The sequence below is a fragment of the Tyto alba genome, unplaced genomic scaffold (genome assembly GCF_018691265.1).
Source record: "Tyto alba isolate M040663 unplaced genomic scaffold, T.alba_DEE_v4.0 Super-Scaffold_11, whole genome shotgun sequence".
Taxonomy (NCBI): Eukaryota; Metazoa; Chordata; class Aves; order Strigiformes; family Tytonidae; genus Tyto; species Tyto alba.
In genome coordinates, this window is record NW_024881273.1 from 11598743 (window position 1) to 11624764 (window position 26022).

The 26022-nt window shown below is 52.9% G+C and overlaps 1 protein-coding gene across 2 annotated transcripts in view; it reads left to right on the plus strand.

Moving 5' to 3' along the window:
• Positions 1 to 9680: 9680 nt before the first annotated feature.
• RGS3 (regulator of G protein signaling 3) overlaps positions 9681 to 26022 on the plus strand; it is a 69844-nt gene continuing 53502 nt past the window's right edge. The window contains exons 1-11 of one of the 2 annotated variants that reach the window (XM_032999848.2): positions 9681 to 9769; positions 9990 to 10169; positions 10651 to 10719; positions 11502 to 11562; positions 13503 to 13593; positions 14263 to 14330; positions 18475 to 18580; positions 19271 to 19376; positions 19665 to 20004; positions 20437 to 20476; positions 24800 to 24990. In XM_032999848.2, the coding sequence (XP_032855739.1) occupies positions 11524 to 11562; positions 13503 to 13593; positions 14263 to 14330; positions 18475 to 18580; positions 19271 to 19376; positions 19665 to 20004; positions 20437 to 20476; positions 24800 to 24990 (981 nt within the window). In that variant the 5' untranslated portion in view covers positions 9681 to 9769; positions 9990 to 10169; positions 10651 to 10719; positions 11502 to 11523. Of the gene's footprint in view, positions 9770 to 9989; positions 10170 to 10650; positions 10720 to 11501; positions 11563 to 13502; positions 13594 to 14262; positions 14331 to 15904; positions 16127 to 18474; positions 18581 to 19270; positions 19377 to 19664; positions 20005 to 20436; positions 20477 to 24799; positions 24991 to 26022 lie in introns of those variants that run through there. The other variant, XM_032999855.2, reaches the window with a different exon arrangement.

Sequence of the window (26022 nt, forward strand, 5' to 3'; positions counted from 1 at the left end):
TGATCCAGGCTCACCACAGGCTCGCACACCGTTGTGGATCCTGTAGCCTCATGGCAATGCCACGAGGAACTGAACTTGAGCGTGGCATTTCCTGCAGCATGGGGGTGGTGTGGGAGCAGGTCCGCTCTTCTGGAGACCAGACCCTCACGGAGTCCTGCACTGTGGGGAGCAGGGCTGCGTGGATCCGTGGGTGAGAAGCAGAGAGTTCTGAGACAGCTCAGCCTTTGAGGAAGGTTTTTTTTTTGTTTGTTTGCTTTTTTTTTTTTTTTGTTTTTTTTTTTTTTTTTTTTTTTGAAAAAAACATCTCCATCATTCCTCCACACTCTTCAGAGCTTTTGCTCAGCTCTGCGTGCCTTCTGGTAAGCTGTGGCACAGTGTCTGGAGTCGGTTGGTGGGTGCATCACCAGCCCCTGGGCGATGGAAAGGGCTGCTCTGGGGTCTTGCAGTGTGACCCCATAAGCCTGGGGGGTTGCACACCTCTTTCCTTTTGTCACATGAGTGCCAAGCAGGTAACCCATGCCCTGCCATCCCTCCCTTTCTGGACTCACCCCCACAAACCAGTTCTCCTGCACCCTTTCCTTGCCTTGCCAGCTCATTCCTGGTGCATCAGCAGGGTGGCCGTGGGACGGTGCTGGCGTGGGTCTCGGGTTCGCAGGCGAGGGCAGAGGGGCCTGTTTGCTCAGACAGGTGTGGTCCCCATTCAAATCCGCGGGGCCAATGGGAGCCGCGCCGTTCAAACGTGCGGCGGTTGGACGCGTGTCCCATGGAAACCCGGCTGCACGGCTGCCTGTCACTCCCTGCTGAAACGGCTGCTTGGCTTTCCCAGGCTAGGCAGGGAGAGCTCCAATTACTGGCTAATTAGAGGTGTCCTGCCATGGAGCCTGGCAGTGTCCGCAGAGTCTTGCTCTGCACCCGCCAGGCTGACCCCCTGGGAGCTTCTTTCTACCTCACCACCTTCGGTAAGCGTTGAGCCTGTGGCTCCGGGGAGCAGGGGGTGCACGCGGTGCCCGGGGGATGTGGTGGCACAGGCAGCCACAGCAGGTCATGGCCAAAGCTCGGTGCGGTAGAACGGGCTGGAGAGCTGCTCCCCAAAGGCATTAACGCTCAGCAGCAGCCTGCTCGCTTCTGCCTCGCTGAGCCGGAATAATATGCGGCTCCATCGAGCTGGCGAACTGGGGAGTGCCCTGAAACCAAGCTGCAGCCGTCAGCCAGATGCCGAATACCCACGTCATTTTGCCCTCTGGATGGGCACGAGCTGGAATTGCTGTGTAGGGCTGGCTGGAGCTGTGGCCCCCGTTAAGGCAGAACCCCAATTTCCTTCTTTGCTCCTTGTGGATCTTTCTGTGGCTGCCTTCGTTTTGCCACGTGGGCTTGAAGAACCCCATGGGCAGTGGTGGCTCGACTCTGTGGGCTGGAGCCAGCCCAGCTATGGCTGGGCTCCGAGCCCTGTATATCCACCCTGCGAGCAGGTGAATTTGGCAGCAAATATCATGGCTGTTGCTCGTGGTCTGTGATGGCTTGTCAGTGCAGAGGGAAGCTGGGTGCCCTTCCCAGGTGCCACTTTCTAAGCAGCAGTTTTCTTTCCAAGCTTCTGCTTGTTTTAGCGAGCAGGGCAGGCAATCATGCAATGGTGTTAAAGAGGCTGCAGGGTTGCAGAGAGTGTTACATGAGTGGAGAAGGGTGTCCCTTTCCTGGGCAGCCAGGGATGCTGCTCCTTCCCCACTCTGGATTGTAAGCATCAAACTGCTGAGGACAGCCTGGAAGCTGAAATCCTCCTGTCTTTGTAGGATTTACGCATGTCAAATAATGTGAGTTTTGTGGTGCCTCTTGGCTCTGTAATCAAGACCAAGCTGAGCGTCACCTCTGTAGCCACAGTTCCCTTCATGTGCTGACCATTGTTGGCGAGACGGGGTGTTGTATGCTCTGAGCAGGAGAGCGTACAACCTCTGAGCAGGACAGGGCCAGCACTACCCTCTCCATGTGGGTGACCAAGGAGAGAGTCTTCAACAGGGCTGGTGCCAGGGCCTGAGGTTGTTAGCTAGTGATCTTGGGGTGCTCTGCCTTTTGCCCATGGGGACCTCCTGCCCAGGCAGTTATCTTACACTGCTTTCCTCTGGTAAGAAACCTTCCTGGTGTGTGCACTGATGGTTCTTGGCTGTCCCAGCCAGGGCAAAACCTCCATTTTTCCTACAGTAAAACAGAAAAGCATTTAAGGAGCAGAAACCCAAATTTTCCATTTGTCAGGGATCATCAGTAAGGAACAGATTTTCCTGCTTGCTGGGTCTGTTCCCAAAGGACAAGACACATGTGTCCTCCCTTAGCCTGGCAAACTTCTCTCATGGGTGGGGACCTGTTTGATTACCATCTTGTGCTTGTTCATGCCAGGGTTTCCCTTGTTCTCCTTGTGCCAGCTTTGTTCATCAGCTCGAATTGCCTCTCCTGGCCCTGTGGGGTCCCGATGGACGGGGCCCGGGCGCCCTCCCTGCTGCAGCCCAGCGAGGCTGGCTGAGCCCCGCGCTCTGTGATGGGATGTGCACCCAGGAGCTGTGTGTGGCTCCTATTGTAAGATGAGCTCTCCGCTCTCTTGTCTCCCTCTGGCCTTTCTCTACACCTATTTTCATTTGTATTAACATTTATTAAACACAGGTGACCTGGACAAGCTGTGTCAGGGCCTCTCTGCTGAAGCTGTTTCCCTTAGTTGATGGTAGGGATGTATCAAAAGAGATAAACCCAGCGGATAATGTTTCTCTGACCCTCTGCTCTTGGAGCGAGGTGGAAATGCAGCCCAAGAACTTGTCTTGTTAGGGGTTGTGTTTCTGCCCACCCGGGTCTGGAGGAAGGTTACTGCTCCATGCATCTGAGAAGGTGGGACTGCTGCCACTGAGCCGGTCTGTCCAAGTGCAGAGGGTACAGCAAATCCCTTCTGCCAGCTCAGGCTGGATCTGCTCTTTCCGACAGCAGCTTCCCTCTCTGATCCTGGCCGTGTACAAGCACTGGAATTGCTACAAGGCCAATGAATGCTTCCCCAGCATGAGCAGGCTGGGACCCCTTTGGGTTCAGACAGGCTGGCTGGGTGTGCTTGGGGTATGCAGTTTGTCCCTTCTTGTGCCTTGGAGATGCTTGGGAGCAAATGCATTAAGAGAGAAACGTCATCTGTTCCTCATGGGAAGGAGAGAACCTTTCCCACTGACACTCCCAAATCCTTTCTATGAGGAGCCAATTCATGGTACTTCTGAAAAATGCAAAACTGCCCGTTTTCTCTCTGCTCTCCTCTCTTTGGTGCTGGTGTAGCCTGTGACGCAGGGCCACGGGTACTGTCCCTGCACCAGAAGCAGCCGTAATGCACATGATGCACGAGGCCGCGGTCCGGCCTGACCCGATCCCTCATTGTGCAGGAGCCTTGGCCCCATGTGCTGCCCTGGGAGCTGAGGGGCCCCAGCTGTCCCCAGACCAGGGCTGGGCATAGACCTTCCTCCCCTTGTGAATTACCCAGCACAAAAGCTTCCTTTCTCCTCCCCAGGGCCCATTCATTACTGGGCTGAAGCCTTGTCATGCTTGGTTAGATGGGGGCAGTTTGTTTTCGTGTTGTAACTGCTGTTACATGCTAATAGTGGGACTGCCAGAGGGTTTCCACCGTGTCAAGAGATGTGGAGATAGCAGAAGGGTTAAAGCCTTGGTCCAAAAGGCTGGGGTGACATGATGAAACTGGGGGACAATATTCTTGCTGTTGTAAATTGGTATTAGCTTCAATAGAGCTGTCCTGATTTACCCCACCTGGCCCTTGCCTTTACTTTCTCACCTTGGTCTCACTTGAACGTGTGTAAGTGGACATAAAGACATGCATTTCCACATGTGCACACATGTGTGCTCTCAAACATGCAGATGCACGCATGGACACATGATCTGCAGAGAGATTTGAAAATTTTCTGGTTCTTGAGTGAAAAATGAGTTTTCTGAATTGTTTCAGGTTAAAAAATCCTGTAATATATCCCCACCCCAGTAAGCCTAAACCCTTGGGTGTGTCTTTTGCAAAATTAAATGTTGGTTTTTAATTTGAAAGAAGTTTAGAAGTCTGTAAATGATGTTTACAAGTTTATTTTGTTTGTTGTGTTTGGTAAGCTGGAAAACTAGTGAAAATGGGATATTTTGCTTTGGACTAAATGAAATGTTGTGCTAATAATGCTTTCAGTCTTTTGATTCTCCAGGAGGATTGGGAAATGTTTACTTTTGGGTTTGTCCAGAACAATTACACAGATTTTAAGCCCTGTGTCACCCTTAAAGTCTGCACATCCTATCCAGGCTGACAGACAGCTCCCGGGGACCCTCTTGGGAAGGTGTTCAGCGGGGAGAGTCCTCTGTGCCCGAGTCGGGTCAGCGAGCTGGGGGCTGGCAGCCTGCTCTGCACCTCAGCGGTGTTTCACCCAGACCCTGACAAAAGCCATCGGCTGAGTCTTCACGCCAGTCTGAGCGTTGTGGTTAGATTTCTGCAGTTGCCAGCATGTGGGCAGGCGAGCGTGTAACTGTAAGCTGGCAGAGCAGAGCGGCCGCCCCGGGAACCGTGCCCTTGCTCACCAGGGGTTTCCACGTGTGGCTCTCCCAGGCTGGCCTCCTGTGCACAGTCTGTGACTGGTTGGGTTTTCAAGGCTGGGAATCAGTTGCTGGCAGACAGGTCCAGGCAGTGCTGAACATCACAAACTGCAGCTCCAGATAAGAGGTGGGAGCTCGGGGATCTGGCACGGGCATTTTGAAAGGCAGTGGGAACTGCAGATTGGATTTGGAGCTGTGTAAGAGCTGGGTTTTATTCTCAGCTCTGCTTCAGAGCATGCTGTGAGCAGTATTCTTCTGCAGTTGTGGATGCTGTGTGGGCTGCTGTGGATGGTGTTGTGGCTGTTGTGATCAGTGTGGCTTCTACAGTTGTGGACGCTGTGTGGGCTGTGAGGGGAAGAAGCGGACGCCCCTGTGCTCTCATTAAGATCTGCCTTCTTGGCCTCGTAATGACTGTTGGAGCCATTCTTGCCTTAGATCTCTTGACTGTGCTCCTTGCTCTGCTCATGATGATGATGGGCAGCAGGTCCCTTGCAAGTTCTGGCAGGCCTGGCAGCCGGGAGCCGGGCACCCCAGGCAGCCCGGCTCGGCTTCCCAGCTTGGTGGATGGCAGTGGGTAAGCCAGTGCACCAGGAGCAGGGGGGATCAACATCCAGACCTGCTCCAAAGTCATGCTTCTTTCCTGTAGCTCCTCAAAGCTCTCCCCTACCACCACCTCCTCAGTCGGAAGCTCTCGGTGCTGTTGTTCAGGGAGCCAGGTACTTCCCCAGCAGTGCTGTGTCACTGGGAGCCAGGGGTCCCACTGGGTCTGAGCCCGCCCGGCTCCGCAGCGGAGGGATTGCAGGATGGTGGAGCATCGCTCTTCCCTGGGGCTTGGCTGCTCCTGGCCTCGCTGGCCACCTGACAGTTGTTCAGTGTCAAAACACATGACTGAAACCATTCTTGTTTAATCCTAGATTAAAGCAAGTATTGACTCCTGGTTTTAGGAGATTACCTGTCTGCTCAGCAGCCCATACTCTCTGGGATCCCCAGGAAATGCAGGAGGCTGCAATGTCTGTGCTCTTGCCATGCTGCGATTTGTGGGGGGTGAGTTTGTGCTGCAAGCCGTGCTCTAGTAGTCCTTGTTGCTGCATCTTCTCCGCTCAGTAGTGCTGGTGATAACAAACTGCTGCTGGACGTGACAGTCAGCAAAGAGGTTTTTAAGGCTTTCCTGTTTCCCTCAAAGCCACTGTGGACAGATGAGGCATGCAGTAGGGCAGGCAGGGAGGAGGTCCCGTGGCAGCAGATGGACGAAAGCAGGTTAGTGCCATGGCCCTGGCTCTCCCCACGGGGCCAGCCTTGGCTGACCCTGCATATTCCTGCCACCAAAGGTACTGGTTGTCCTTGGCGTTCGTCCAGGTCATCTGCAGCTTGGCCTGCTGTCACCTTCTGCAGGGGTGACAGCCCCTTGCCCACACAGAAGCTCAGGGGAGAGGCAAAGGGGAAGTTGAATAGGGGCTGGGGGGGAGGATTTGAGCACGCTGCATCCCTCTGTTAAACAGGGGCTAATTCATCCCGCAGCGACTGTTTCATCTTGGTGCTTCCACTTCCTCTCTGCCCTGGGCTTGTGCCTCCTGCCATCAGAGTTTACTGTGTGCTAAAAAAACAGTATTGAGGTTTCCCTGGGATGTTTTTGCATCTGGAGCTGTAAGACATGGGACATGGGCAACAAACAGGAGGAGCTGGAAGCCACTGTGCAGCAGGAAAGCTGTGATGTAGTTGCCATCACAGAGGCATGGTGGGATGACTTGCACAGCTGGAGTGCTGCAAGGGTGGCTGTAAACTCTTTGGAAGGGACAGGAAAGAAAGGAGAGGTCGTGGGGTAACCCTGTAGGTTAGGGAGTGTTTTGATTGTCTGGAGCTTAATGATGGTGATGATAGGGTTGAGTAAGAATTGGGGGAAGGCCAACAAGACAGGTATCATGGTGGGAGTCTGTTATAGACTACCCAACCAGGATGTAGAGGCAGACGAAGTATTGTATAGGTGGCCAGGAGAAATCCCACAGTTGCTAGGCTTTGTTCTCTTGGGGTTTTCAGCTTACCAGGTGTCTGTTGAAAATACAATACAGTGGAGAGCAAATAGTCTAGGAGGTTCCTGGAGTGTCTGGAAGAGGCCTTCCTGACACAGCTAGTGAGGGAGCCAACTAGGGAAGGTGGCCCGCTGGACCAGTTGTTTGCAAATATAGAAGGACTTGTGGGTGATGTGATGGTTGAAGGCCATATTGGGCATAGTGACCATGAAATGATAGAGTTTTTGATTCTTGGAGAAGTAAGGAGGGAAGTCAGCAGAACTGCTGCCTTGCACTTCTGGAGGGCAAACTTTGGCCTATTTAGGAGCCTGGTTGCCAGAGTCCCCTGGGAGGCAGTCCTGAAGGACAGAGGAGTCCAGGAAGGCTGGATGTTCTTCAAGAAGGCTTTTCCAACCTAAACAATTCTATGATTCTATGACTTCCTTGCTAGCAGAAGGTGTTTCCTCCCACCCCTTTCCCCTCAGCTCCCTGAGAAATGCCCCTGTGCCCAGGGGTGGGGAGGCAGGATGGGTTTGGCCCCGTGCAAGCCTCAGAGCTGTGGGGTCCTGGTGCTGCCGAGTGCCAGGGGCGGTGGGCGAGCCCTGCCTCCTTCACTGTCTCTTCTCTCCTTTCCTCCAGGCCAGCTGAAGCTGTCCATCGAGGTGCAGGGCCGGATCCTAGTGCTGCACAGTGAGTATCTCCCTGGGGCGCATGGTGAGGTGGCCCCCGAGCCGTAGTGGGCTAGTGATGGGGACAGCACTTCTATGCCCTTTCTTCAAGCTCTTTGGAGCTTCGTGGCAGCTGTCAGGAACAACTCTGTGGCAGAGTGGTACGACTTGGGTGTCTTTGATTTAGAGACCAAACTGAAATTTTCGGATGACCATGGTGTGTTTTGCATCCACTTGTATAAATTTTTTTCTTTAACTCCAAGTGAAGGGAAAAAAAGCAAATATAATTTCTGAAAGAAAATCTGAAATGCTTTGTCTCCTCTGAAATGTCTTTTATATTCACCATAACTGCTTTCCAGATTTTCTAGAATTTCCAAATTGTTCCGTTACCTCCAAATGCTGCATTTTTTTGACACCAGCAGTATTTCTTCAACAAAAATATTTCACCTGGTCCAGGCTGGGGTTGCTGTCCCTCAATTCATGGCACGTCCCACTGGGGACACGAGATCCTTTTCTTTATCTGAGGACTCAGACTTGGCCAGCACTGCTGGGTACTGGTGCAGAAGAGTGATGCATGATCTGGGAAACTGTCTCCATTGCAGCCGTGAGGCAGGTCCCAGGGAAGTGTGGCACAGCAGCTTTAGCGATGCTCATCAGAAAGGTCAATGAGAGTGTCAGAACTAGTTATTTTCTTTAGGAAAAACCTGCCTGGAGACACTTCGGGGGGCCCTTAGGATTGCTCCTGCAGTGAAGGATGTTTGTGTCCTGATCTGCTGGCACAGAGCAATTTCTACCAGAGGTTTGTCAGGGCTTCGTGATAAGTAAATGGTTAAAGTATCAAGGAATTGATCCCACTGCACATGGCAGATGCTCAGGGTACTTGGTGTGGGCCGGAGGAGGCTGGGTGATATGGGGTGATCTGTCTTACTTTTTCATTCTCCACCCCAGTGTCTTAAAACGCAAAGCAGGTCTGGCTGGAGGAGGATGCTCTTGGTGCAGCCTGTCCTGGAGGAACCCTGCAAACCACTTCATGAAGCACCAGAGGGTCTTGCAAAACCCTTTTCCCCTTGTGCACTGGGGTTTCTGCCAGGCTGACCATTTTTATTAGGAGGACACATCTGTCTGTGACAAAGGCAAAGCCACTGCTGCCTTGCTGGGCTTGTTAGAAGGGAGCTTAAGCCTCCTTCTGGCAGCTTGTCCTGGGCTATCCAGACTCTGGTGCACATCTCTTGCCTCCAGCCACACGGCTGGGGAGCGCAGGGTTCCCAGCTGTCGGCCGCGTCCCTGCTGGCGCGGCTGCCATCAGGATGTGTCCCTTGGTATTTAACTTGATGATCCATTTGGCTCCGGGGCAGGGAGCCCAGGGCTGTGCGAAGTCAGGCAAATGAAATGCAATTTGCCATCTGGATGCCGAACTGCATCTGCCACCAACCTCACCCACAGATGCTTGTATTTATAGCAAATACAATAAGCCCCTTCACCTGTTTGTGGGTACCCAGTGAGAGCAGGCTGCTGGGGAGGTGCGTGCAGGATCCTGTTGGGGTAGGACGTGGGCTCGGCCCCACAAGGAGGGAGCACCCCAAGGAGCAGAGTGCTGCGGCGAAGGAAGGTGCCTTCCCTGCTGCCTTGGGGTGTCACCATTTCGTTTCCTTTCCAGTCATGGAAGCAAAAGGTCTGATGGGGAAGGAGTACCGGACATGCGACTCCTACGTGAAGGTGGGTTCACCTGGGGCTTTGCTTGGGGAGCTTTGTGCTTTATTGGGATTTTGTGGCTGGATCCTCCAGGCATGCTCTGGGCTGCCTGTCCCTTCCCTTCCCTCCTCTGTCCTGTTCTGGCCCAGCATCCACAGCATGCAGGGAGGTGGCTAGTCTCTTGCCCAGCGTTGGAGGGCTCATGGGTTTTGCGGGCATGGTGTCTGCATGGAGCCAGAGAAGTGGAGGACAGGAACCTGCTAAGGGTTGTGTCAACCATTCAATGTAAGGGCATCCCACTGGGTGCCCAAGGACTGGTGGGGACAAGTGTTTGACCAGCACATTGTGGCTTTGGGATCTCCTGGGGGTCACCTTGGCAGGCTGCTCCCACCATGGTGTGGACAGTGCAGGTAGCATCACCTCTACAAGGGGGCTGCAAGGCAGAGGCGGGCCAGTAACATCTGTGTACACCAGCCCTTGATTTTTCTGCTCTTTTCCTTCACTCCCCTGCCCCGAGGAGTTCTGTAATGCAATTACTTGACACGCATAGGGTAAAGTGATCTAAACCATCCATTAGCACGGTCTCAGCTGGATATTTGAGGCTTAGCCATCCATAAAAGTGGCTGTGCAGGTTTCCTGCCACTGCAGCGGCAGAGCTGGCAGCTGGGTGCCAGTGCTTGCTTTGAGAGTGCTAACATGCTGCTTGTTTTCCTCTGTAAAGATGTCAGTCGTGCCCGATGCTGACTGGAAATGCAGGCAAAAGACGAAGACCGTGCCAGATAGCAAAAATCCTGTCTTCCATGAGCACTTTCTCTTGTGAGTATGACAGTGCAGAGGTAGCTCTGAGCCACCCGTCAGCGCCGTGTTCACACTGAGCAGTGGGGGATCCACAGGGCTGCTGTTCCTGGGGTACCCTCTCGAAGCCAAGACCCCGTATTTGTTTTTGCATTATGGTCTATAATAAGCACGCATCATGCATGAGCAGGTCTGCTGCTGAGATGAGGAGTGACAGGCATTATTCTGCTGTTTTTTATAGCCGAAATGCCTTGAACTTTTGGGCAGAGCTCTGTGGAGTCTCAGAAAGCTGTCAGCACGCAGCATGGCAGCGGTGCTCCCGCACGGTTGGACTTTCTGGCTGGGCAGGAGTTGGGCAAACACACTCCATTTCCTAGACCTGACACCTGCAATAGTATGGGCATCTGTATGACTGAGGAAGGTAAAAGGATTTCCTTATAGCTACAGCATGTCTCTGCATGGGAAAGGAGCTGTATGGCTAGTGTTTCGGTAGAGCCTGTCATTGCCAGGCTGTGTCAGACCTCTGTCCCCATGCAGCGTTTAGCACAGGATGGTTATTTCAGAGCACAAACTGTGGCTTGTTCATTGCATTTACCCTTTGTTGTTGGATGTGTGTCTTTCTGCAAGATTATTTTTCCCCTTAAACCACCTGAGTGGTGGCCCCAGTGCCTGTCCAGGAGAGGTCATATCCCTTTACACTTGGTCTGTCAGGAGTGAGTGAATTAGGGCAACAGTGGCTTGTTTGATGAGGTTACCGTCTGGGGTGATGCTGCAGTGCTCTGTGCAGAGAATGGAGACCTTTCTCTGAGGAGGGTGAGGGGGCTCTGGCTGTGAGGGCAGCGCTTGCCGAGCGTTCCTGGGGAAGGTCAGTGCTCACGGGCTGTCCCCTCTGCTTGTTACAGCCTGGTGCAAGAAGAGCATGAGCAGAAACGTCTCCTGGTGACAGTCTGGAACCGAGAGAGAAATTCCAGGTAAGGGGTTGCCAGCCTGCTGTACAATCTCTTTCAAACGGGCTGGTGTGGCAGCGAACCTGCCATCTGCTCTGGCCACCCGCTGTGAGCTTGTCCAGTGCCCCAGGCCTCGAGGGCTGGCCCTGACTTCAGGGCTGCCCTGCAGGAAGGCTGCAGGTCAGTGAAATGGGGGGAACTGAGCAGCGGGGCTGGATGTGCTGGTGGGGTGCGCCGACCAGGGCCCTGCTCATGGGCAGCAGCCCATGCTGGTGAGCACTCTGCCGTGCGCAGGCTGGTGGAGAGAAAATCCTGCCCTTGCTGCTCTCTGTCGCCATCGCTGCTGCTTGGCAGCCATCAGCTGGCCTAGCGTTTAAAACTCCTGCAGCCACTCATGCCTGCACTGCTGGCTAAAGGCAAGTGGGGCTGGAGCATGGCTCTGGGCTGGGAACCCTCCCTAACTCTGGGGGCAATGCAGTGAGAGCAAGGCCGGCACCTTGCGGGCTGTGCTGCCTGCTCAAGCAAGTGGCATCTGCCTCCTTGGCCAAGCTCCTGCCAGCGTCAGGTAGGCTGGGGGTGACCAGGATGCTTCAGCCCAGCCCCTCCTTGCCCCTGCTGCAGCTGAGCCATGTGGCTACACCATGCTCACTCAGAGCATGGAGAGGGAGGCATGTCCTGGGCACTGCCTGGCTCCTGGCCTGGGTAGGGATGTTTGCAGGTTCCCTGCAAAAGGGGTGCACGTGTGGAGCCTGGACCCCGGGGAATTTTCCACAAGTGTGTGCTGATGGTCTGCGGCTCTCCTGCAGGCGGAGCGAACTGATCGGCTGCATGAGCTTTGGCGTGAAGTCCCTCCTGACCCTGGACAAGGTACCTCTGTGCTGGAGCGCAGCACGGGAGACAGGGGCTTAACTCAGGTGGGTGGGTGGGTGTAGTGCACCCTTCGGGCAGGAGCAGGCTTCTCCCCCCCTGGGTCAGAGATGCTCTGCAGGTGCCCAGGGAGTTCCCTGGTCTCGTTCCCAGTATGGATGGCCACTGGGAGACTGATGTTGGCGTGATTGCTAGAGGCAGGGATGGAGAGGGTGTTGGAGGATGGATCCAAGGGCAGGGGACTGTCACTCCCTTCTGCAGGGACCCACAGAGTAGCAGCAATTGGGGGTGCAGAGAGGTGGCCCCAGCGCGTGCTGCCTGCCCGGCTCTCAGCAGGGCTGCCTGGGGGATGGGAGATGGGGCCAGCCTCGTTCAGCCTGGCATGTGTCACATCTGAGATGTGGCTGAGTGGGTGTGATGGTGGGGACACGCTCATCTGAGGAGGAGTCTGCCTGATTCCCTGCGCTCAGCAACCAGGCCCTCACCAGCTGAGGTGGAGATGGGCAGGGGGCAAATGCAGAGCTCTCCAGGCTGCCAGGCTGTCTGTGTGCCAGAAGCCATGTCCCCACTGCTGCGGGTTTGGTCACAGTACTGCTGCCCCAGCCTGGCTGCTGCTTAGTAGTACAGCTCTCCCAGCAGCAGGGTTTGCCTTCCTAAAGAAGCACGCAAGGCTACTGCTGCAAATTACTCCTGCCAACCCACTGAACCATGGAAACGTTTCATCCTAGCTGCCAGTGGTTAGGGATTTCACCCCTGGACAGCCCTGGTCGTGTCCTCTGTACGTCAGAGTATCTTGGCAAGATGAAATTGAAAGTGTTAATACATCGCCTGAGGTGTGGACATTTACTCCCTAGCAGGAGGTTAAAAAGGAGCTATCTGTGGCGATGACCTGAGCAGAGGGTAAGAGGTAGCTTGAGCATGGCCTCCTCTGAAACCTGGACAAGTGAAATGCAGCAAATCTGTAACAAGGAAAATAATTAGGCAGAGCAACTCTAAACTGCAGCTCTCCCCAGGAGGGGCCTCTGCTCTGGTCATATTTGGCCTCCCCAGAGATGTCCCTTCCTTCTAAGATTTTGGCAGTGAGTTTCACAAAGTGTTATTGTGTGCAGAGAGGGTGAAGTGTTCATGTGCATAGCACCCACACCCAGCAGCCTACTCTTGCAGGGGTGGGAGGAGGATGCTGGGGGCATGTGGTCCTCCTGGGACCTCAGCAGGGGCTGAGAGGAGCTGGCCCTGTTTCCTGGGTGCTGCATGATGCTGCTGGATATCCCCTGCTTTCCTCAGTTTCCTCGTTGTGGCTTTGAAATATTCATTTGAAAAGGGGCCCCTTGCTCTGGCCTCTGGGAGCGTGGTTCTGCAAATCCATCTGACTCCTGGGCTTGGTCCAGGGTGGTTGGTCCCTCTGGCTTCTGCCAGCTGCCCGGGGAGCAATGGGAGACAGCGCTGGCTCCCTGGAAGAGAGATGGAGGATCGCCAAGGTCAGCTCTGTCCTCTTGGCTGCCCTGGCCACGTGGGTAGGGGACAGGGCGAAGGCAGCCCCACTGCAGAGCATCCAGCACTGCTGCAGGCTGGCTTGGGCATCCTCCTCTGGTGATAAGGCTCGAGCCGTGTGCTCCCTGCGAGACCGATGGCTGCTGCAAGCATGACAGGGACAGTTTTACAGTTTTCTGCACCTTGTCTCCCTCTAAAAACCTAGAAGCTTGTTACTTCAGGGATGCTTGGTCCCTCCTTGCAGGAGGGATGGAATTTTAGCTGTCACTGCATCCTAAGAAAAGGACTTTGGGCTGTGTCTCTACATGCGAGCAAGTCTGGGCAGCCTCTGTGTACTGGGCTGGGGCAGCTCCTGCAGTGGGACCCCTCTGGGGCTATGGGCAACCAGGCTGAGTTAAATGGAGGTGAGTATCTGCCCCTGCATCAACAGCTTCTTTCCTCCCACCCAGGAGATCAGCGGCTGGTACTATCTCCTCGGGGAGGACCTGGGCAGGACCAAGCACCTGAAGGTGGCCGTGCGGCGGCTGAAGCAGACCAGAGGTGCGTCTCCCCGCTGGGATGTCCCAGGGAGTGTTGGCAAGGTTTGGAAGAGGAGTCAACCTCATGTCTGTGCCTGTGCTGGCATGGAGCAGCCCCCAGCCCCTTGACACCTCTGTTCCTGTGAGCACTTCTCAGCCCTGTGATGCTCAGTGTGCCCCAGGATCCCAAAAGAGCAGTGTAGGGGAGGTCCTGGCTGGTTCAGCAGGCTCTGCACAGGCACCGAGCTGCCCCCTTCGACCCTTTTCCTGCTTACCTGTGGCTGGCTGGGGCTCTGGGGGGGACCCCAACACTGCAGCCACGTCTCTCCCTCTTGCTTGGCCTTTCATCATGCTGATTCCTGCCTCTCAGACTTGGGGCTGGATCCCATGGCAGGACTCTGTTGGGCTCCTGGGGTCTGTACAGGATGGTGGGGAGCTTTTTCTTCTGCCTTGGCCTTGCTGTGCTGCTAGGGGGTGTGGAAAACAGGCTGGCACAGAGCAGGGTGAGACAGCAGTGCCTGTCCCAGATGTGCAAGCACCCACAGCTGCTGCCGTGGAGAGCTGCCCCAGCCTGGAGGATGTGCCCGTGAAATGTGAATATCTTATATATAGTGTTTAGATGCAGTGTGGAAGGAAAGGGATTGTCAGATGTTTGCTGTTGAGCTGATATGGCCTTTTTTTTTTTTTTTAGAGCCGATGCTGGCAAGACACAGTGCAGTGCAGGAAAGCCAGGATGCCACGACCACGAAGCAGCTGAGGGTAGGTGTGACAGGGCTGTGACCCAGCGGGGGTGCGAAGACGTGGGGTCAGGAGCTGGCTGGCAGCAGAGCCTGTGTGGAGGGGTTTCAAGTAACCTGAGGGACAGAGTATTAGTGAGGGTGATGCTGAGATGGGAACTGAGTCTGTCTCCCTGTCGACATCATGGCTTTTATAGGCAATTTGTTATCCTGATCAAGCACCAACTGGTGGACGTGGGTGATGGGGGTAGTAACCCCACACTCACTCCCCACTGCCGTACAGGGACCTCCTGTTTTTCCAGTATACTGCCACAGAGACAAAGCACCAGCCATCGGCTGGGAGCAGTGGGGACTGGCAGTGATGGGGATGGGGCTCGCCGTCTGCCCGCCACACAGCAACAGTCCCTGGCCGGCTCTGTGTCTCCATGGAGGGGTGCGTCTGCTCCCCTCCTCCTTTCAGGGTCGATTGCTCTGGGAAAAGAAAGGCCCACGGTGGAGCCTCAGTGATTTATAGGGAAGGCAAAGATGGGAAATGGGAACACAAACACATGGCTTGCATCGGAAATTGGGCTCAGCCGGCCCCGTGATTTATCTGTGCCGAATTCCGCTTTGCTGCTTCCCTCAGCTGCATTTTCAGTTATTTGTTTTAAAGCGTAGGATTGAGCAAGGCAAACAAAGCCAGCGCCCCTCTCCTCCCTTCCTCTCCGGCAGTCGCCACTGACTTGAAAGATGGTGGCTGGGAAGGAAGACTGATCCTCCTTCCAGCTCCAGCCTGGCAGTGCGGCGGGCTGGGACAATGCGCCCGGAGCAGCCCCGGGCAGAGCCTCCGATGGCCCCGCCACGCTGCCGGGTCCCCTGGGAGCTCTGGGGCTCCTTGTGCTGCCACCCAGCCTCCCCGGCCCTGCCACCCCAGCTGCCGTGCAAGGGAGCCCGGGGCTTGGGCTCCGTCGAGCCTTCCCTCCCTTTTCCATCCCCGTGTAGGAGTGTGGAAGGTTCTTTCTTCTCCGTTGCAACCCTGTCTCCAAGGGGCTTTCTTGCAATGCTGGCAGTCGGGGCTGCATGGTGCAGACTCACCAAGTCCTGCTTTGCACCCTGCTGCTGGCTGTGCTGAGTTTCTCTTTGTCTTTAATTCCCAAATTATACCATGGGTACAATTCAATTGACCTCTCTGCTTCCCCCTCTGTGACTCTCTGAGTACAAAGCATCGGGACGTGCATATCCTCTGCTTTCAAAAACAAACTCTGCTTTTTCTTTTTTTCTTAAAAAAAAAAACCCAACCTTTCTCATCCTTTTACAAGTGTAACGAGTGCAAGCTGTCTTTTTAATGAAGTGAAGCTCACCCAGCCAGTGCCTATGAAATACCACTTAAACATCCTCCAAGTGTTTGTGAGAACACTGCAATAACAAAGTGCTCCGTGCGGCTGAAGAATGCCGCGGGAACAAAAGCCACATCAACAGAGCAGGGACTAGGGAATACTAAATAGTTGACAGGAATTTTAATATAAAACTCTCTCTCTTCCTTGTCAGTTAGGGGTTTCAGGAAGCCCTCTGGCTTATCGTAGAGCGGCATACAGCACAGACAGGGGCTGGGGAGGTGAAAGGTGGCTTCCTGCCATTCTTCTCTGGAGCTGGGTTCCCATGAGCGGTCATGCCAGTTTGACTGTGGTTTGTTCCACACTCGTGTGATACAAGGAGATCGGGATTACAACTGCTTCAGGGGACTGGATTTTCATGGGCTAACGGCAAATTTAGGGTTTTCCAGCCATGAACCGCTTCAATGGACTCTGCAAGGTGTGCTCGGAGCGGAGATACAGACAGGTCTGTATCTCTTGTGGAAAAAAATCCATGTGCCAACATGTGTGCGTGTGTTGCTGCAAGTCTTGGTTGAGTTTGACTGTGGGCTCTCTCATCATTTCTGGGCTCTGTGTGTGCTGTTTCTAGGGTGTTGCTTTGCTATCATTAGTAAATTATAATATTGGGAATATAAGGCAAGCGTCTTCAGTGAGGTGTCCAGCTGATCTGCCCGTTGCTGCAGTGTGTAAATGGGGATAGAGGGGGAGCATTGCCAGTGTAACTAGAGGGGAGCATGCTGCTGATGAAAGCGCTAAGCTGCGAGGTGTTCTCTCAATTTGCCACTCGTTAGAGGAGAGGCAGGCACAGCAGGCAGCTAAGTCTCTGCCAGGCTGCTGCTATCCCTTCAAAATAGTTTTAATGTGAATGTATGTGGGAACCAAGTGTTGCCTGAAGCTGCTTACAACCAACAGCGACTTGCTTTATGGGGAGTAAATCGCTGTGCTCTGTAAAAGCTGGTGCAAGTTCTCTTGGACCCACTCGGTGTGTGATGCCAGGTGCTGGTTTTGTTTGCGCAGGTCCCAGTGTCCTGCACTTTCAAACAAAATTTTCCCCCCATGGTCTAGGTTGGGGCTCCCAGCTTATGGTCAGCTTTTCTCTGCAGTCCTGTGCTAATCTTTCATGTCACACTAAACCTGTGGTTCGGGACAGTGTATATTGGAAATTGCACAAAGAAACAGCTTAACTAAAAATGCTCGCTTCTTGTCAGGACTATAATGACTATCTCGTGCAGGAATGTTGCTCTGCTTTTTATTAATGACAGCTGACTGTGATTTGTGTCTCAGACATCCTCAGTTCTCTATTTTGACAATTTCTTCTGCATTTTTTGACAAAGTTATGGGTACAGTGAGCCTCTGTGGTGCTGGTCTCTCACCATCTTGCCACCCACCTTCCAGCTTATGTCAGATGTTCATATTACTTAGCTCTGTGCACAGTGGCAAAAATTAATGTTTGACTCCCTGTAACATCTGTGGTGGTGGGAGCTGAGGAAAGTGAACCATCAGCAGTGAGAAGCTGCCATTGAGTGGCACAGGGATGTCTGTGTTGGCAGTGGATGAGAGCCAGCCAGCTCGGGGAGAAGGAGTGAGAGACTTCTCAGCACGGGGGAGCTTTGGGCTGGGAAGTGACCGTGGAGTCTCCACAGTGGGAGAGATGATGGGCTGGCTCCTGAGGTGCTGATGGCAGCACTTCTGCAGGACTCAGATCCCCGATGCTTAATATTTGAAATGTGAGGTTGGTTTGAAGGTGCGGAGCTGCAAGTAGCTTCCTCCCCTGTCTGAGGATCCAGCAAACTCCAGAGAGAAAAATACTCAGCGTAGTGGGACTGGACCTACTTTTTGATCCTACCAGGGAAAGACAGTTTCTATTTTGAAGCAGGATTTTATGCTGAGCAATCAGTCAGGGACGAGGTGCAGAGAAATGAAAGCTCCCTGGATTTGCCCTCCCGTGGTAAAGGAGCAAAGAACCAGTTCCCCTCCTTGGTAGCTTATGCTGAATTTCTTGTCTTCTCTCTGACTGTTTGTTCTCAAAATAATACAGGTCAGATGCTAGATTTTTTCTTTTCTCTGTCAGCAAACCAAGTATCTTGACAAATGTCTTGTGGGGATAATCAGGTATTTACAGGAACTGTCATGCTGAGCTGTTGCTGGAAGCCAATGTCAAAAAAATAAATATAATTTCTCTAATAAGTTCAATGCTTCTTGAGAAATGAGCCTCAGTCAACACAGCATCCATCCACTCCAAACTCAGCAAGAGAAAACATACTCACCCCAGGTAATGGGGTGAGGCATACAGAGCCCACTCCAGCACAGATGCTTTGCAGACAGGAGTCTGCTGATCCTTGCAGCTTCCTCTGGAGCAGAGGAGTGCTGCTATTTCTGTATTACCCAACTGGAAATGAAATGTCTAAGTGACTTGCTTAGAGAAGTCGTGTTAGAAATCAGTGTCAGAGCCAGACTGCCAGGTTTTCCTTTCTAATGGCTTATCAGACCTTTACTTACACTTTCAGGAGTTGTGAGTGGAGCCTTGCGTATGCTCAGGAAACACTTGTTTTGCAGCATTCCTCTCTGTGATCCTTGGCTCGATTTTGCATTGCTTTTTAGCACCCTTTCCAACCCGCTTTGGCTGCGGCAGGGGAGAGACTGTTGCCTGTGGGGTTCACAGAGTGCCAGTGTTCACTGTGATGGTTCCTTTGGGCTCTGTGACTGCCTCTAGCAATGTCGTGTGTTTGGGTTTCCACAGGCTGTGGGGCAGTGTGTGGGTGAAAGGGGGGATGCTCGCTGATCACACGCAGCGGCTGCTTTCCCACTTTACAGGGTGACTCCGGTGTCTCTCTTCAGATTACGATCCCTCGAGGGAGTGATGGGTTTGGCTTCACAATCTGCTGCGACTCCCCAGTCCGTGTGCAGGCAGTGGACTCTGGTAAGAGATCAGAACATTTTTATCCCTCTTGATTTGAATGAATGACTTTTTTGCTTTCTGGAGCATGTTGTGATTCAGAAGCTCCCATGCCTTGCAGAACTCTGGTCACCTCCAAGAAACTTCACTTAATGAATTCTCTGTTGCCTCTGGTGAGGTCAGAGGCCACAGGGTTAGCACTGTGTCACTATTTTGACAGTGTGTTGCAGTAATTTGCGGAGATTTTGTTCCCTTCCCTCTCCAACCCGAGGAGCTGTCTGACTGGTTGAGAGACCTATGGAAAGCATCCGGGGTGGGGGGGTGTCACAGGGGCACAGAGGGGAGCAGGATCACGGTTGCCTGACTAGATCCTCTTGGTGTGGACCTGCAGGATGGACTTGGTGTCTCTGTTGTACCCTGGTGCTCCCCACTGCACACTGAAACACATGAAATTCATGTAATAGCTCTGAGAGAGCATTTGTGACTCTGTCCCAGGTGCTCTGCATGTTGGAAGGTGAAGCTCCAGGCTCAGCTGGCCCCACTTCATTTTCCATTGTGGATGTTAGGGGAAACAGATTGGGTTTGGAGGAGTGAGTGGTGCAAGCTGTGAAGCTATGCTGTTTGTGTGCCTGCTAGCCCCAGGGCCTTTCCTTCCACTCATAGTCTCAGCTCTCTATCCAGCAGGTGAGTGGCATTCGTCTCTTCTCTCCATAGGTGGCCCAGCAGAAAAGGCCGGTCTGCAGCAGCTTGACACGGTGCTGCAGCTGAATGAGCAGCCTGTGGAGCACTGGAAATGTGTGGAGCTGGCACATGAAATCCGGTGAGTATCCACCCAAATGCAGGGCTCTGGGAGAGATGGTCTGGGGGGAGCCCGGGGCAGGGGAGCAGGAACTTTGAGTGGCTACAGGAAGGGGAAGGCTCTGATGGATGCAGGAGACCAAGAGAGGACTTGAGTGGAATAAGAAGGGATGCAGGGGTGGGGAGGGCAGGCCAGGAATAGAGGCTGTAGAGGGATGAAGGACTGCAGGGCTCGTGGCTGGTTGGGTGATGTGCGGTGCCTCACTCCCTGCTGCTCCATCTCTGACTTGCCTCATCCCATCTCTTTCAGGAACTGTCCCACCGAGATCATACTCCTGGTCTGGAGGCTCGTCCCGCAGGTCAAGTCAGGACACGAAGGCATGATCCGCAGATCATCCTGCAAGTCTGCCTACGACCTCCAGTCACCACCCAACAAGCGGGAGAAGAACAGCACCATACCTCTGCGGCCCGAGCAGCGCCGGAGCTGCCACATACTGTATGATGGGAGCGATGGGCTGGTGCTGAACAGCTGGGAGAGGTACACAGAGATTGGCAAGCAGAGCCCGAACACCATGCCACCCCTGTCCCGGGTCCCCTCTGCTGCAGACCAGAACTACATCATCTTAGCGCCTTTGAACCCGGGGAGCCAGGTATGGCTGCAAGTTCCTGCATGTGGCTGTTGGCTGTGCTTGCTGGATCCTCTCTTGGTCTGTGCTTCAGCCTTATCAAACCTCATCTCTAGGGCACATGCCATTTTTACAAGCCGGAGCTGAGTCCCTTGGAGTTTTCACTAATTTCCTAAAACACTTGCCACTAGGACTGTAGAGCCAAGGTGAACGACCTGCTGCCTCCTCTCAGTGCTCACTCAAGGGGTAATGCTCTGGGAAGTCTTTCCACTGCGTAGACCACAGTGCAAGTCATTGCTCTGACTTCCTGCTGGCAATAGGGCAAAAATGATTTTCACCTCTCTGGAATGCTTTGGCTTGCTGGGTTTGGCGTGCTAAAATTTACAGCTGGTTGTTGTAAAGCCTACCTCAAGCCTCTTTCAGGTGACTGTGTCCTTTCTGGGTTGTGTCTTACAGCTGCTGAGGCCTGTTTATCAAGAGAACAACACTACTGTGGGTAAGTTGCTGATGTGCTGAAAACACTGCTCAGAACACGGGGCAGAGTTAGACATGGTCTTTCTAGCACTGTTGAAACCTTGCCCTTCGCCCTGCAGCACTGCAATGGAGTCCCTCACATTTTGAGGATAGTGGCAGAAAGCCTGGGGCTTTTGGGTAATACAATCTTTCTACTCTGTGTCAAACATAAAGGCAAGAACCCTACGCCCAAGCCCACAGGAGAACACAGATCCTAGAGCCCCTGGATGGACCTCACGGTGAGGCTGAGGGGAGGATGGTGACAGGGAGTTTCCATTAGGAGCATGATGAAAGCATGAAGTGTGAAAGTCCTAAGCATTGTTGTGTTGTTGTGGCGGTTCCCTGTATGTGTCCGTGGGTCTGTCTGTGATGTGTTTCCCTCCTCATGTGTGATGGCATGCTAGGGGAGTGCTAATCCTGTGGCCCCTGCTTTGAGGTTCCATTTATTATGAAGGGAGTGAGGATGGCTGAGACTTGAATTTGTACCAACAGTAGTACAGGTTGATGTGCCAGATTTGGGGGATACTAATTTCCAGGGCTGCTACAAGGTCTCTGGCAGTCTCTGGAGCAGCTCTTCTCAAAAACCATCGGAAGCATGAACTCATTTTCTGCAACAGATATGCTGGGGTCTTTCTGGAGAACCAGGTGTGGTTGGGCTTGGAGGAAGAGTGGGATGAGGTGTGCAGCAGGGCTGTACGAATCCAGGTCCCTGCAGAACCACCCGTGCCTGCTCATTGGTTTGGGAGCTCTGGGAGGCCGCGCTTGCACCCTGGTCTGTTCAGATGCCCTTAGGATGAGCCGCATGTCCGTAGCAGAGCTGACCTCCTAGGCATGGTCTTGCAGGAGTGTCTTTAACCTGGCAGTCTCTCCCTGATGCAGGCACAACCATCAGCAGAATTTCCAGCTTGAAAATTTTATGCTGCCTGTGAAGGTGGGGCAGTGTCCCTAGAAGGCCAAGTGTGGGGCTGGCAAAGCCATGGTGGGGATGTTGGGGAGCAGAAGGGAGCAGCGTGGGTGCGAGGCCCCTGTGCCTTGGATGCTCCCGGCCCTGGAGCTCTGCAGCCAGAAGAATTTTCTGCAGCTCAGCTGCAGGGGATGTTTTGTACCATGGATAATTACAGCTCTTTCCTGCTGTTTGCAGATCCTGTGAAAAGATGAGCTGGACCATGGGGACTTGTTCTTACAGCAGGGTGGAATTTGAAAGACTTGGGCCTCTTCCCATAACAAATTTTAGTGATTTCAGTTTATTTAATGTTAAGTCTTCCGAGGTAAGAATGGATTAGTTAACCTGAGCAGTGATTAAGCACAGCAGTGCGGAGCTGGCCACCAGTCACACGATGACAGGAGTTGATGCTTCAGGCAGGCTGGATGTGTTTCTGTGCCAGTGTGCAGAAACAGGACTTGTGCAGGTGATTAATTCCTCTGATAAATTAGGTTATTTAGGGATAAGAGGAAAAGCAGATCCTGAACAGCACAGACAGATTGTATCTGTCCTGTGTTGAGATGTCTCTCATGCTTTAATTTTATCTGTCAGCGCAACCATGAAAAAGGGAAAAGAAAAAATGCCAGGATTATTGCACTTACAGGTGGAAACAACCTTTTAGGTCACGAGGGCTGCCCGCCATGCAAAGTCAGGCTGTTAAAGCAAGCAATAAACAGCAGGTCTGGATTGCCAACAGAGCATGGTCTGGCTCTACTGGCGTTTATCTGAAAGTAAATGCGCTATTTCCTAATACCTGATGGAATATGTAATGTTGGATAGATTTGTATATTTGCTTTGGACGAGACCTTATCTGCTCTGAGCCATGTTCAGAAGTGTTTTGGCTCATTTCTGCTTGGGAAGATTATGGGTATCTGTTACAGTGCAAAGGCAGAAGCCACTGTGCAGAAAGCTGATGTGGTAGGAGCAGAAAGTCCTGGGGCTGGGTGGCTGGGGAGAGAGATGCTGGGGGGTCTCTGCTGGGACCCCCCTCTAGCAGGGAGCTGCAGGGGGGTTTCCTCATACATGTTCCTGAGACATTGCTGTGGAGGAGAATGGGCTAATGCTCCAGCTTCTCACCTGGATACGTTAAAATCCAAGTGGAGAGGTCTGCCTGCTGGACCCCAGCTGGCTTGGTTCATCAGCTTTGGGAGGGAAGGAGGAAGGAAATACTTTGATTTTTCAGTGGGGCTTCTTTTGCAGAAGGCATGAGTTTTTGGTTAGAGAGACAGTCAGTTCCTGTTGCAGTTGTTGCCTGGGAGTTTTAGGACAGAGCACAGGTTGTTGATGGTGCCCAGCAGGACATGGTCTGGGGTTAAGGGCCCTCTGAGAACACGGACCTGTCCCACCTTCTCTCCCCGGTGTGGCAGCTCCTGCTGCTGCTGTGACTGGAGTTTGTATATGACAGGAGAGATGTGCACCGTGGGCCTGGGGACATCAAGGATGTCCAAAACTGTATGCTGGGCTCACCAGAGAACGCTGAGGCCCTTGGGCCTAAAGGACTAATGTCATTGATGGGAAATATTTCCTAGCTGCTCCCTGCTCAGCAGCCGTGCTGTCCCAGCATACATGAGGGGAGAGCAGCCCAGGGGGCAGCAGCTCAGCAGCTCCTTTCTGGCTCTGGTCCCGTGTGTTGGTCTCATCCCAGCTCCATGTGATGGATCTGGGGAGGAGGATGCATAAATCCATCCTTAGCACTGCTGCCTCCAACAGATCACCCACCAAGCTGTGTAGTTGCTCACGGCCAGTTGTGCATACAGGCACCATCTGTGATGCTCTCCCCTCATTGTGCTGGTGCTGAGAAAATGGTAGTTTCTATCCAGGCAAAGCATCTTCAGAGCACCCCATGTTCCACGCCTGCACTCGTGAGACAAAGTGCTGGTGGGAGCTTGCAGGATGGATTCAGGGGCATTCCTCTGGGCTGGGAGGAAAGGACTTGGAAATCCTGTATAGCAGCAATTGCCTGACAACAGGGGAAGGAAGGACTCACCCATGCAGCAGCTATTAGGGAACAATAATAATTGTTGATAATTATCAATAATGCTTTTAATCACAAGATTATCAATTGCATTAGAGATTCTGAGACTGGTTTGACATACACCCTTGTGTCTCCTGTCCTCTAGCGATGCAGACTGGTAGATGTGGAGTGGCAGCAGTAGCTTGTGTTGGCTTGTTGGGAAAAGTCATAGCTCTGCTTGACCAGCTGAGGTGGGAGGCTGCATAGGAAAGCTGTGTAATCCCTCCCTTTGAATGAGGATAACGGCTTTCTGCAGTGAAGAGGGACAGAGTGAAAAACCAGTCAGACTGCTCGGACCTTTTCCAGCGCTGAAATGTAATGCTGAAAAACAGTGGATCATGTTGTGCCAGTCTCATGCAAAATGATTTCATCCTTTATAAATACACCCCCGTGTATGAGTAACCATCACATCCCTGGGAGCGATTTGGAAAGGCCTGGCTTGATCTCATGCACATGAATGTGTTTATCATTTCTGTCCCTTTCTCTGACACCTCCAATCTTAGTATCTTCTAAAAACTGATTAACCTGCCACTCAGCACCCCATGACGTGAAATTCCTGCACTTTGCTAATCCCCATGCCCAGAATCCAGAGCAGGCAGGACTTGTGTGGATAAAAATGTCCCAAGGTATAAATTTCCAGTGCTTTTTTTTTTTCCTCACCCTGAGTTAGTCACAGTTGGTTTTCCCCTCCCTGGAAAGGGAAGTGTCATAGTTCAGTGGTGCAGTCAGGTACTCCCTGATGGTGGGAATCTCCTTGGTGCTTCCGTGACTCAAGAACGACCATTTAAAGTCATGTTTGGTGTTGTGCTGTATTTCTTATTTTGTACTTTCAGTACTGCAGGGGGAGGTGTCTATAGCAGTACCACATTTCTTCCTCCAAAGTACCATATTCATAAATTGTGCAGAAGGCAGCGCACACCCAAACAGTGGCATATGTGCTGGCTTGCAGCTGAGCTTGCTGTGACTTCCTTGGGGTTTTGTTTGTACATGCATAGATGTGCTTGTGTGGCTGGTGTGATGCAGTTAAGTCCTTGGTCCAGCGAGCGAGTAGCTCTTGACCAGAAATGTCAAAGAACTTCTCATTTTGCATTAGGAAGAATGATGTCAGTGCTGTTATTTCATGAATCCCTGGGAAACTTTGACAGCAGAGTGACGAATGTCCCTGCAGCTCTTGGCTCCAGCTATTCCCCTTAGGCTTTACGTGCCCTCCTCCAGCCTGCGAGAGCAGGAACCGAGCTGGCAGCATGCAGCAGCTCTGCGGGAGCTCTCTTCTGATTCTGTGTTTCTTTCTGCTTCCTCTGTCGGTCCAGGAAATGCATGTAAAGGGAAATCGCACATAGGGTCTGGGAGAAAATCCAGGCTGATGAAGACCGTGCAGACGATGAAGAGCTACGGGAACTACCAGAACTGCACCATAGTGAGGCCACACATCCCGCACTCCAGCTATGGCACATATGTGACACTGGCTCCCAAAGTTCTGGTGTTCCCCGTCTTTGTGCAGGTGAGCCCAGCTGGAAGCAGGGTGTTAGGGATCTAATGCAGTCAGTGACCAGCTCAGCAGGTTGTGTCAGATCTTGCTGCTGTAGGCTGGGTCCAGGCTGTCCCGCAAGGTGGATATATTTCCCAGCAGTAAATACCATGAATGCATGGATCCCCTGCCATCCTCAGCTCTCTCCTCTGGAGCTGGCGGTACTCAGCACAGTGCTGGCTACTTTTTCAAAGGGAATTGTGTCCTGTCCAAGTGATTCTCTGTTGGAAGTTTTTTCCCTTTTCAGCTTTCAAATCCGGTCCTTGGGTGCTTGCTTGAGTCAGGAGAAGGTGTCCCAGCTTCTGGCCTTCAGCAACCAACTTCACATAATTGAAGATCAATATGGTTTCTTCCCGTGTGTTCTTTGTGCTGTTAATTGCAGTGCAAACAAAGGTTTTTTGGTTTAGCTGGTGGCCAGCACTAATATCATGGATGAAGATCCAGAGCAGTAATGGCTTGACAGAGGATGTTCTCACTCCCCGGTTCCATCAATGATTTTCTTAAAATGTAGCCCTGAATTTGGTGGTAGTAGCTCTAACTACCTCAGTGTCTTCCATTTTGTCCTTCATATGGTCAGAACCCCAGAAAACCTTATCTGATCCTGTATATTGCAGCATGTGACTGATGAATCCCTCCATCTCTGAGACTGCGGGGAACCATCCGTCCTCCCCTGCTAGCAGCGATGGCACTGTCACGTCAGCTCAGAGTGGCGATTTCCTTTGGGCTAAAACCCATGATCTGTGTTGTCTGTCCCTGTGGCCCGAGCCAGCAGCCTGCCTGGGGGCACGTGTGGGGCTGGGTTGATGCTGGGGGGCAGGCTCATGCTCACCTCCATCCTCCTCAAGAGCACCCGGGGGGCCGCTCATGTCAGTGCCAGTGTGTGCAGCAGCCCTGGCTGTGTGCACAGTCTGCCTTTCGATGGGAACACGACTGGCCCTTCTGCCTCTTTCCTCCTCAACCTTGTGTCTCGGATTGAGTCTGGGGTGTTGCTGCCACTTCAGGAAC